The 12,530-nt window shown below is 45.9% G+C and overlaps 1 protein-coding gene across 1 annotated transcript in view; it reads left to right on the forward strand.

Annotated features, from left to right (window-relative positions):
- LOC119333484 (exocyst complex component SEC8-like) overlaps nucleotides 1–12,530 on the forward strand; it is a 68,607-nt gene that overhangs the window by 30,342 nt on the left and 25,735 nt on the right. The window contains exons 18-24 of the mRNA XM_037606360.1: nucleotides 4,623–4,924; nucleotides 5,007–5,173; nucleotides 5,479–5,594; nucleotides 6,711–6,778; nucleotides 7,019–7,131; nucleotides 7,221–7,270; nucleotides 11,811–11,911. Coding sequence (XP_037462257.1) covers nucleotides 4,623–4,924; nucleotides 5,007–5,173; nucleotides 5,479–5,594; nucleotides 6,711–6,778; nucleotides 7,019–7,131; nucleotides 7,221–7,270; nucleotides 11,811–11,911 — 917 coding nt within the window. The remainder of the gene's footprint in view (nucleotides 1–4,622; nucleotides 4,925–5,006; nucleotides 5,174–5,478; nucleotides 5,595–6,710; nucleotides 6,779–7,018; nucleotides 7,132–7,220; nucleotides 7,271–11,810; nucleotides 11,912–12,530) is intronic.

The raw sequence follows: 12,530 nt of genomic DNA on the forward strand, positions 1-12,530 counted from the left end.
AGGCAATAATACCGAAGAAAGTGTTGTCTGCTAATGTGCTAATGTTAGAACTACAGGTTAATTCGATAAATGGCATTGACAACTCTTTGAAATTGAAGAGTAGGTGGAGGACATACGAGCCAGGCTAGGGCTGGCAACAAATCCGGTTAGGGTTTTGGTCCTAGTTAATTAAGGAAGTAATAATCACTTATGGAAAGTCTTAGTTGTGTGGTACTGGAATCATTCAGTATTAGGAAAGCGTAAGTTGTTTTCTATTTGGAGTTTGCAAGGCAAACCTCTACATAATGAGGCAGCCACATGAAGTCTAGGTAGGGAGAATTAATAACGGTCCACTCCCTTCTTTCCTCTATCTAGCGAGCATGGGGCTCAAATACCAACAGATGCGCTGGAGGCAAACTTCGGATGAGAATAGCCCCACCCGGTCGCTTTGTCCCATGCCCTCGCAGACGCAAACACATGCCATGGATGTGGGGATGCAGGCGGTGGACGCGGCACCGCCGGCCGTCGTCGGTGGATGTGGGGAAGCCGGAAGTGTATGTGGTGACGCTGTCCGACAACGGCGCAGAGAACGCGGCCACGTATGCTATGACGTTGCCCGCCGTCGCTGGACACGGAGAAGCAGGGCACAACCCCTTACCTCTGTCCACCATGCTCCTGACCGTTCCGGTGGCGCCGCCTCCACCACCTTTCTCCCCGCATCTATCTCATCGAAGGCAGACAAGGGTGCTTGATTACGAGAAGACTGGGATCGATTTGGATTTCTCGTACAGAAGAAAGAAGCGCGTGCACATTTTTCCCTTCGATCTGGAGATGTGTTCTTTTTGGGAGGAAAGGGAGGCTATGCGCCCGTGGTGTTGCGGAAGGTTATTTTGGTCGAGAGAAGTGTTTAGGGAGTGATACGCACCACAAACTGGAATATTCCTAAAAAACTTATACGCACTAGATATTGTAATGGAGGGAGTAGTTTCCTCTCTTGTCACTATACCTTGTTACCCTTTGCTACCACTGACAACTTCTCCCTGCTGGAAGCTCTCCGGTCCTACAACCCCTCTAGGTCACGGAATAGCCCTACGAGGCAAGGGCTCTTCCAATTTGGTATAAGCCTCCATGTTTGGTCTTGGGGAAAAGGCCCACGACCACCAAGTGAACCAAGACGTTTCGCTCGCAGCTGTTGCACCTTGGGCACAAGCCCTTGCAACCATCTAGAAGCACGGGCGAGCACTTGTAGCCACCCGGGAGCAGCTTCCCTACATGTTTACTCGGATGGTGAAGTACGAGATCCGGCCTTCCCCAACACTATACAACACGCTAGCCTCGCAGCCACGGGCATCATGGGCCAAGCCTGTAACACCTCCTCCACCTTTTGCATGGCCTGCCACCTAGATCAGACGCTTTTCCTACGCCACCAGCCATTACCATTTGCTACCCCCACACTTACTTACCCACCACCAATTACAACGCCCGTTGCTCAATTCATTACCACACCTTACCCACATGTCGAACCTGCCTGTGTTCTGGTGCTGGCCAAGTTTGCTATATTGGAGTTTCCCCTGTTTGATGGCAAAGAAGATCCTCTCATTTGGCTAATTCAATGTGATGTGGCTTGCGTCCTTCCATGTGACGTGTGATGCCCACCTTTGGTACTACTAGTACACGGAAGTGAAGGACGTCCTCCATGGGACTTGTTCAAGAAGCTCTGCACCACAAAATTTGGTCCACCCTAACAACAAGCTGGGTGCGGTCTCTTGTTGCCCGTTTGACCAGTCAGTCGTCTGCTATAGTTAATGCTTCTCCCACCTTCCGCACTCCGTCGCTTCCACAACTGGATGGAACTGGAGTTGAGTTGTTCTTGATGGGGGGCCGAGCCCATACGCACCTACTTGGAACACTCCTATCCAACTGGTTTGGATGAGGCGATCAGTCTCACACTTGCTTAGTGCTTGCTTATGAGCGCACTCACCCTACGACTACCCTTACCCCTCAAGCTTGCTCTTCCTGCAGAGCATTCACATGCCCGTTTGCACCCCATGGCCAAGTCAGGTCTAGGGGTACCTAGCAACTTCTACGACACCTACCATGACATCTTCATCTTTTGACTGAATTCGTCCATAGAGATTGCCGAACGCCGAAAGCAAGACCATTGTTTCAGTTGCGATGACTAGTTTGCGCCTGTTCATCGTTGTGCTCACTGATCAACTCTTCAATATTGAGGTCTTCGACTTGTATGTTGACACCAATGACTTCATCGAGGAGTATGGTGAAGAGTTACATGTGTTTGGCCACACATGTCAAGGCACTTACAGGTTTATGGAGCATTCACGCGACCAACACCATCAATATCACCTCTTAAGAGCTTAAAGCGTAAGGCGAGGCGATGCCTTAGACACATACTTCCATTAGGAGATTTAACAGCTAGCATTATAAAAAATGTACATTGGAGTAAAACTTTCCTTCGGCCATAACCCATACTCCCAAGCTGGATCGTTGGATGTAGCTCTTCTCCTAGGGTCATTGAACAGATCATGATCTGTACCAGCCACAAGATCCATCACAACAGTCACACTTGGCTAAAGCAGCAACACCAAGAGAAGGGCCATCAGCCGCGAGAGGAAAGAAAAGAGCCAGTCAGCTGAGCAACCAGATCAAACATGGGGACGGAGAGAAGTGATGGTGGGGTTATGGCCTTGTGGGTGGAGAAGCAGATTTGTGAGGAAACATGCCGAGGAGGATCTAGCAGATGCAGATGAGAAAAAGCAAAGGTGGGGAAGAAAAGGTGGGGAGAAGTGAGAGAGAGAGAGGACAAGAGAGAAGCCACACCTTGTAGTTGCTGGGGGAGTGCTCCGTGCCTACGCCAGAGATGATGGGGAGACTGGTGAGGAGGCCGTCGGATCTTCACTCTTTATTCGTCTGCCGCTGCCAAGATCCATGGAGAGCCATCCCTCCCAAGCGTAGACCGTACACTAGTTTTATTCTCTCTCCCTTCTCTCTTATCGTTTTGCGCGTGAGACATCTGTTTCCCCCGCGAGACATTGGTTCCTGCTTGGAGCTCTGCTGACCCTGCCCAGAAGCCCCCACGACGTCTGATTTGGTCCAAAGCGTTGCCTTGCGCACCTAGTCCGACGCTCGAGATGCCTCAGTGCTTAAGGTGGCTTTCGAAGTTGTCAAGGCGAGTCCGACGATGGCAGGGCACCTTGACTCCAAATCATCTTCGCCTAAGCGACGCCTTATTAACAATGGACACCGCACAATTGGACGTGTCTATCGGGAAATCTACTTACACTACACTTATGGACATGGGATCAACAGAGTTTCTTTGATGAAGGTACCTTGGCACGAGTAAGCTTATCCGCTATTGCTCTGCCCAGTTTTAGGGTAATGTGGCCAACGGTTACCAGGTGGCTAGTAAAGGTGTTCACTGTGCGGCAAGGTTTTTAAGGCGTCGGTATATCGTCGCTATAACGTTGTCGCGTGGTCCCAGCCCATGGCGTCCAGGCTCGCAATATCTTTGGCCTGTGGCGGGAGAGAGACAGAGAGAGGCGGCCATGGCGGGGAAAATTAGCCGCGTACCTCGTCCTCTCCGGCGGCTGAGGACGGAGAGCCGAGGAGTCCGTGGTGGATGAGGCGTGGTGGATGAGGTGTGACAGGGAGAGGGAACAGAGGACCAGCATGACCTGGGAGGTGGGGGAGCACCGGCCAGCCATGGTCGAGGTGGTCAGTGTCGCCGGTGTAGAGGGAGGGTGTGCAGGCCGGCTGGATCGAGGGGCGGAGGGTCGTCTGGGTCTGGATCGTGAGGAGAGGGAGATATTTGGGGTGGGGGAGAGAGAGATCAACAAGATGCAGGGGGTGGCGGCGTGGTGCTAGGTCAGGGCCTTTCCCTGGCTCGATATGAGCCCAAAGGGCTGAAACATATACTGCTAGGGAAATAAGCATGATGCCCCTTATACAACGGGATATATACACAGTGCACTATATACATCTAATAGTAGTCGTGTACAATTCATACAGATTACAGATTTAGATTATGCCTATGAAGTTGTGATTTAATTTGCTATCATTTGCCATAAGGTTGTGTCTATGATGTCGCCACACCATACGCCATAAGCGCTATAATGTTGTCAAGGGGGTCGGTCGCCATAAAACGCGTTACGCCATAAAAACATTGGCGTGCGGGGCCCCTACTCATTGGGGATCAACAATTCATGGCAGATTGCTTTGCAATTCTGTTAGGTGGCTTTGACATCGATCTTGGTGTTGGTTGGTTGCTAAACTTAGACCAAAATTATAGGACTTTGATAATATTGCAGGGTCCTTCAATTGTGGAGGTTTTCATGTGACATGGACAGGCCGGTCCATGCCTCATTCTACGGCCACACACGCTTTGATGCGTGCTGAATTTGAGGATATTTTTCCCATACCCTCCTTCACATTGCGACGCCCGAAGTTGATTTTTGCAGTGGCATTTTTTGATTTCGATGAGTTTGCACTAGCTTTATCAAATTAACTCTCTCTATATATAGCTTTATTAATTCTAAATTGGTGGTTTGGAGAAAAGAAATTCAGTGCTGTTTAGATTATTATAGGTTACATGTTCGTGTTTGTAACTATTTGTATTTTTGTTACAGCCAAAGAGTTCGCCCGACAATTCATGATGTTATCACTTCAAAGATTAAATCATATGCTAGAGAGGCTTCAAAGTCCAATATAGATAAAGTTGCAAAAAGAACGGCATCGGATGTGTCACATTCACATGGAGCTGTCACCCGTTACCAACTACCTAAACAGAAAAAGAAGAATGAGGCATCGACATTGGCAACACAACTTGTTGCTAGTCCCATCTCTCCAGTTATGGCACCCACAGGAGATGCTCAGCATGCAGCTAGTCAGCTTCTTGGTTCAATATTTGAGTGTCTAGTAGGCATACTTGGTAAGCGCTCAGCTCAGTTTCTTGCACTTTCAAAGCTAAATCCCGTGATTATGTATGTATGAAAAAGTTCTTCACTTGGCAGAGAACCATATTACTGTTGGAGAGCTTCTTGAACAAAAATCATCAACTGACGTTGACAGTGTAAACACACCTCATGTGGCAAATGGGGACACAAGCTGGAATCCAGATTCTGAATACTCCCAACCTACTGGTGGTTTTAGTGTTGCATTCTCTCTGTCAGTTGTTCAGGTAGCCATAAATTTTCTGTTATATTAAATTATGATTTTTTGCTTCTATCATCCATTTCTAGTATTTTCCATTTTTTCTCTATTTCAATGTAACGCCATGTGTTCCTTCCCTGCTGTGGAATACAAATAATATGCTTTATCCTTTGAAACGGTATTAAGAAATTGTATAACATGTGAATTTGTTATTCGGTGGACTACCACAGTCATTCTCCCTTGTTCAGTGAAATGGGTAGTTGTACTACTGCAATACTCTTTCATGTTTTGGTGTCTTCTATTTCTCCTACCATCTTCCCCTTTTTTTGCTAGAGCGAGTGCCAGCAACTTCTGTGTGAAATTTTGCGGGCAACTCCAGAAGCTGCTACTGCAGATGCAGCTGTTCAGACAGCTAGGCTTGCAAATAAGGACCCAGTGAAGGAAAAGAGGCAAGTCTTCACCCATTGATGGCCTACATAATGTTTTTCTATTTGTTTATTACATATACATATTCAGTTAAGCATTGTAATTAAACCAGTAATTTGGCAATCCCTTGAACAATGGCCGACAATCCTATATTAGCTCAATGTCCGGTGCAACTGGAGTTACTCTCTATTTTCGTATACACGTAAATCCTTTGTCTTGCTTGGCACTAGTGGTTTTACAGCCCCAAGGGTATTAGGGATGGGAAGGGATTTGGTGAACCCCTTATCCCTACCCCTGAAATCCCCAATACCCTAGTACTTGTTTGTCTGGATGAAGTCAAGTATTAAAAATCATTTTTTATGGCTGCTGCCAGAGAGCTACTACAGCATAAACATGCCAACTACTCCTCCGTTCCTAAATATTTGTCTTTTTAGAGGTTTCAAATAGACTACCACATACGGATGTATATAGACATACTTTAGAGTGTAGATTCACTCATTTTGCTCCGTATGTAGTCAGTTATTGAAATCTCTAGAAAGACAAATATTTAGGAACGGAGGGAGTACTACTCTAGCACAAGCTAGCACAACAAAGATATAATCTTTACATGGCATATGGATAAATGTTCTAATGCAAATAGCACAAGATGGAGTTGTCATTGGAGTTTGTAAATAGCACAAGATAAATCGGATATCCAAAACAGTGCCCAAGCACAGCTGAGCCCTATATCTAAGCCATTCATGTGTGTGGAGATGTGTGCTAGGCACTGTATAAGAGGTTTTATTGGTGATGTCTTTCTTTTCTGTTCTTTGAAAGTTACCATGCTGTGCAATGAAAAATTATTCCCACCTAAGCCCTCCAATGAAAACTGTCTTTTTTTAGTCTGCATATAAATTTTGTGTGAAGTCAAACTTTGTGTAAGAGGTTAAATTGACCATGAAATTAGGTTTTCATACTATATAACTTTAGTATTGTATATGTTGATATTTAAAAAAAATATAATTTTGGTCAAACTTTGTGTAGTTTGACTTCAAACAAATCTTATATGTGGAGTAAAAAGAAACGGAGGGAGTATTCTTTGACCTCTTAGGTTTGCTTCTCTTTTTACGTCTCTTAACTGCTAAACTTTCTTACGTCAGGGATGGATCAGAAGGCCTTTCTTTTGCTTTTCGCGTTACAGATGCAGCAATCTCTGTGCAAAATGAAGGTATGTTCTAACCATATTAATATGTATCATACGGACTCGACGATGTTTCCATCATGCTACATGTCTTTTTCTATTATTTGTAGATGTTACTCTGCTTGCTTTTGCATTTTGGACATTGTTCATGCACGTTAGGTCGTCAGCTAATTACTGCTTTTGCATGGTTTTGCATTCTCTGTTCTATTGTATATGTGCCATATAATGAGTATGTTCAATTCTGATCTATTTCGATCAATGTCATAGGTCAAGGATGGAGAAGAAACCCAGCTGTACCCCAAGAAGGGTATGGAACAGCAAGCATCATACCTGATCAAGGGATTTTCCTAGCTGCATCAGTTTACCGTCCTGTCTTTGAGGTAACCTGGCACATACGTCCCTTGTAACTTGTACGATCCTATGACGGTTTGATTACTTGGTTCATGATGATATTTATTCTATTTTGCAGTTTATGAATAAAATAGGATTGATGCTTCCTCGAAAGTATTCACAACTTGGGTAATGTGCTAAATATTTAATTTTGATTCTGATTCATTTGTGAAATTGTGCACCTGTACTCCTACAGTTACTATTCAGTGTGTACCTTAATGCTGTCTAATAACCTGAGTTATATAGGTTCATTGATGATATGTGGTGTAATGTGTGTGTTTATCATCCCATGTTTCTGACGCCAGCCTTCTTTTTTCCCAGACAGTAGAGTTAGTAGTATCTACTCCCTCCGTTGCTAAATATAAGCCTTTTAAGAGATTCCACTATAGACTACATACGGAGCAAAATGAGTGAACTTATACTTTAAAAGGCGTCTATATACATCCGAATGTAGTCTCTATAGTGGAATCTCTAAAAAGACTTATACTTAGGAACGGAGGGAGTATAAGTAGAGACGAACTTTACGATGTTATTTCTGAATGTTCCTTAGCTTGTATTTAAAGATGCCACAAGCTTAGGCCTTGCCTAACGACTGAGTTATGTTGAAGTTCTTTTCGAGATAAGCTTGACAGATCCATTTGCACCACTAATTTCGAGGCAGCTTACCGTAGATCATCATGCTTGGTCATGCGAAGAAACTCCCCTAAAAGGAACCCTCATATGATTTGCTGGCCAATTTTCTCTCTCTATAAGGACCAGATTCTCCTGGCTTACTTGGCTTACCAGGCTTGTCATGGGACAACACCATCTAAAAGAAGGCTCTTTATTGGACTTTGAGCAATTTATTTTCTTTCGTGATATAAAGAGTTTGTAGTTTGTACAAGCCCTGATAGGACCACACCCGAAGTTACAAGGCAACACAACTAAGCGGTAGGCGCTGCCATGTCTGGAAGCAAAGCCACCAAATCTCTCCTGCCTGCCATCGTCCATTGCGTAGTTTTGCCTTGATCGCTCAAGAAACTGAGATAGGCAGAGCTGAGCGTTGTCAAAGATTATTGCTTTTTGATGCTTCCAAATGCACCATGCCACCAACATGATGATCGAGGACGTGCCTTTTCGTATCGCTGCAGGGATGGATACAGTTCTGTCACCATTCCATGAAGACATCCCTGTAGCAGGGGGTGTGCCGTCGATCGGATCCATGAGAGCACTTAATGCCATACCATGCGCGGGAAGTGATAACCAATGAGGTAGGCCATCGTCTCCTCCAATTGTTCATAGATCACGCATGAAGGTGTGTGCTGCAAGCCTCGATGCGCCAACCGCTTGGCATGTCAACAACGATCCTGGGAAGCTAGTGAATGAAGAACTTGACTCATGGGAGAGATCAAGTCTTCCAGTTCAGCTTCCAACAATTTGCCTCATGGGGGGGTATTGTCGTACAACGCCAAAGGAGGGCATTGTCCGGGACACTCGGCCCACCCAGGCAGAGGGACCTACATGCCCTTACGCAGTTAATGTGGCAGTGGCCGCCGTTTGCTGACGCCTTGCCGTCCTAGAGGAAGCCTCTCAATATCTTGTCAACATGGATCCGGGTCTTGTTCATCTCCGGCATAACTAGCCAGTGCAATGGTATGGCAGGCAGGGCCGACTCGACCAAAGTGAGGCGTCCCTCTTTCGTCATCATGGACACTCCAAGTGGGGAGGCGATCAACGATTCCATGAACCAAGGGCTGCAGTGCCTTGCTTGAGGGCTTTCGGAGTAATGGGGAATCGAGGTACTTGATCGGGAAGGGAGCTAACGAACACTCCATAACTGATGCAGCCTCCAGGCCCTCCCCCTCTGATCACCAATAGGGGACACCGAGCACATTGTGAAGTTGGTGTGCAACCCCAATGCTCGCCCAAAGAGCGCAAGCAAGCTGCGCAGAGTGGGCAACTCCTCCCTATCCTGGTGACAGAAGGTGACAACATTGTCTGCGTAAAGCGAGATGGTAGTCATCAGGCCGCGGGGCGCGAGGCAGCGTGACAGTCCAAACTCTCGGGCCCTAGCGAACAACCTTTGTGCTCGCGTGCTACTAGAGGATAGGAGAATGACAATCCACTCACAGAAGAGAGGGCCAAATAGGGGTTGCCCCAATGAAGGTCGTAGTCGAGCTAGCTGAGGGCCTTGGGATTGAGTGGAGCCCTGTTGTGGGGTCGTCGATCTAAGTAGGTGGAGCTCTGCTGGGTCGCGCACTGTTGTCAAACCGGAGGGTTGGCCAATGGATGGTTCATAGACCGAGGCGTCTGTCCACTCGACGCCCAACATCGAAGCCGCTGGACAATGGACCGTTGCAGACATTCCAACATCTTGCGCGACTTTGAGTGGGCTGCCCATCTGACCAAGCCCCTCACGGTCCATGTACCATAGTCCCCTATGCCTTTGTTCCAGTCCCTATCCACCTTCCAGTCGGCCTGTCCACAATCAAGCACATTCTTCTGTGAACTGTTATCCTACAGTCCACATGGTCAATTAGAGCACTCATAGACAACAGATTGACCGGGAAAGCTGTCACATGTAGGACTGATGATAACTTAATAGCAGTACATATCATATCACTCAAATTCCCTGAAGTCACCTGCAACATGTTTAGAAGCACTAGAGTCTAGAACCCACTCTGGATCAGTCCTATGAGCAGCAATTGTGGCCTTTTCAGTGCCATCTTCATTAGTACAGATAATGCGGGCTGAACTTGTCCTCTCCTCCTCGATGACCGCTGCCTCTCTGACATCCGTGATGTACGTTGTCATGTACATCATGCGAGCCACCCTTGCCAACTCAGTATCTAAGGACGCTTCGGCGGAAACCAGATGTGCACGCAGCACAGCTTCCTCCAAGTCTCTGCTTGCCACATTTCCGCCTCCTCTCAACTCTTCATCTCCTATGTGCCGTCTTCCTTCCTCTGCACCACACGAACATCCATCATCTGACCGCACCGAATCCATGACCCTGACCTCACCACCTGTCATCTTCCTCACTGGCAACCACACTCAGCAGCTCAGCCACACAACAGTAGCAGTCCTTCTCTCCCTCAACCAGCAGCAGCAGCAGCACTCAAGTGCAAGCAGCAACAACAGCCTCCTCCTCCTCCTCCTCCTCCGCAAACAGCTGCAGAAGCAGCAACTCGAGCAGCAACAGCACCACAAGCCGCAACAGCACACAATGTTGACCTTGGAGACGCACCTCGGGTCGCTGGTCGTGGCGGCTTGGCTGTGGAGGAGCTAGCGCTCTCTCACTCGTGCCGCTTCTCAGTCTGGCTGCTCACTACTCCCCTTCCTCTGTTCTTCCTCAACTAGGTCAGCCCAATTGGCCTGGGCCACTTGGGCCAGCAATACATGGGCCACACATCCAACACCTTCTGTTAGTTCTGTGCATACAAGTATCTACAACTTGTCCAAAGGCATCACTCCGTAAGTGCACTGGGATTGCTGGTACCAGAAAGTATAACTTCTTTCATAAATCAAGACAAAAGTTTTAAAATGAAATTGAGAGGAGCTTACTTAACTGCAGAAGTGATTTTGTTTAATTAATATTTTTTCTTCACCTATAGCGTGGTGTTATTGAATGACATTTAACTTAGTTTATTGTTCAAGCTTTGACATCTCATCTGCTTGCCATTTATATTGCATTCTTTGTATGTTCATGGTTTCATAGTTTATGTAGTGCCCCTACATAAAAATCAGTTAGCTAGCCTCCTATAAATAATTCATTAATATCGAGCCGGTAAAATAATTTCCCCTACGCAAGAAATCATTTCCAGAGATAAGATCGTAAGTACATAACTGTAATCACTTAAAGACGGCTTGAGGCGCCTGTGCAAGTGTGTAATGTCAACTTGAGCTGCTAAGCAGACACAATGGTATATAGTACATGACGCCAAACCCTAGGAATGATCATACCCTTAACACCTTGAAGTGTTCCAAGAAGACCGTGTGACTCCTTCCCTTTCCCCTCCTCCACAAACTAACACTATTTCTCCTCTGTCGTCCATGAGTCTCCTTTTCTCGTCATGCTCATTGAGTCCTTCATATCTTTCACCTTCATTATTTTGTGGCTGGTAGGCTGAAGCAAACATGTACCTTGAGAATCTAGACAGGTTCATGACTGTGATGTATTTATTTTATTTGTTTGGAGTTGTGGTTTCCCAAGGGGTTTCCGCTCCCTCGTTTTATGCTCTTAATCAAAAGTTTGACAGGTTCACACCTTCGCAGAGGTGCTGGAGCAGTACTGATTATTTACAGGCAGCATAAAGAATAAGTAAAGTCGATGTAAGGATTGGCTGTTTCAAAATAGTCCTTGGACAAACGATAGGACCTAATTGGCGGTATATCCTGCAGGCTATATCTTTTCTAAAATTTCGAGAATTATTGTCCTTGCACCCCAGTACTCCCTGTATTCTCAACGAGACACCATTTCAGCCCCAGTACTCCCTGTATTCTCAACAAGACACCGTTTCAGAACATATGCGACAAGTCTTCCAAAATTTAACCATGTAAACAGAAGTTTTTTCATTCGCCACATGGAAATGATATTAGCGGACCGAAAGCCTTCCCAATCATCTATGCTGTAGAGTACTTTTGAATTAGTAGAATCTTAGGTGACATTTTAGACTTGAACTTTGTGCAGGAATGATGGCTTATTGGCTTTTGTGAACAACTTCTTGAAGGAGCACTTCTTGCCAGCAATATTTGTAGACTATAGAAAATGTGTTCAGCAGGCTATATCTAGTAAGTCAACTACTTCCCACCAATAGATAGCAAGTGTGATCTACTCTTTATCTATTGCTATGCTGCATGAAAGGACTACAACATAAGTCGGTGAATCACCAATTTAAACATGAAAACCGATGTATTTTGTTGTGAACATGATGGAGATTCTGGTCAGAGATTGAGAAACTACTAGCAGCCAAAGAACAAGACAGCCTGTTATTTTGACCTTACAATTTTATACACATGTAGAGTTATTAGAATACATTTATTAGTTTGGGCTTTCCACAACGAAAATTCATCTAAACTTGTCCAATAATTCACTTTAGTCACTGAACTTGGAATGGTCTTTTGTCTTTTACTGATTGGCATACGTATTTTCCTGATATGGCATAATTTGACCACGTTTGGCCTAGATGAGTTGGGATGTTTCTCAAGGTTATTTTTGCAAAATCCGAAAAACTGAAGGGGAACAAGTTGACCAGTCAGGCTGCTTTGCGCTGCTCCTGTGAGAGATAGGAAAAGGCAGGTGTTCTGTCAACACCCCCAGGCGGGCTCAACTGCGTCGCTTTCTTCGCCCCAGCGCGGCGTACAAGCAGCAGCAACTCAGGATTGGAGCCTCCAGTCGTCGCCTCTTTCC

Source organism: Triticum dicoccoides, chromosome 7A, assembly GCF_002162155.2.
Source record: "Triticum dicoccoides isolate Atlit2015 ecotype Zavitan chromosome 7A, WEW_v2.0, whole genome shotgun sequence".
Classification (NCBI taxonomy): Eukaryota; Viridiplantae; Streptophyta; class Magnoliopsida; order Poales; family Poaceae; genus Triticum; species Triticum dicoccoides.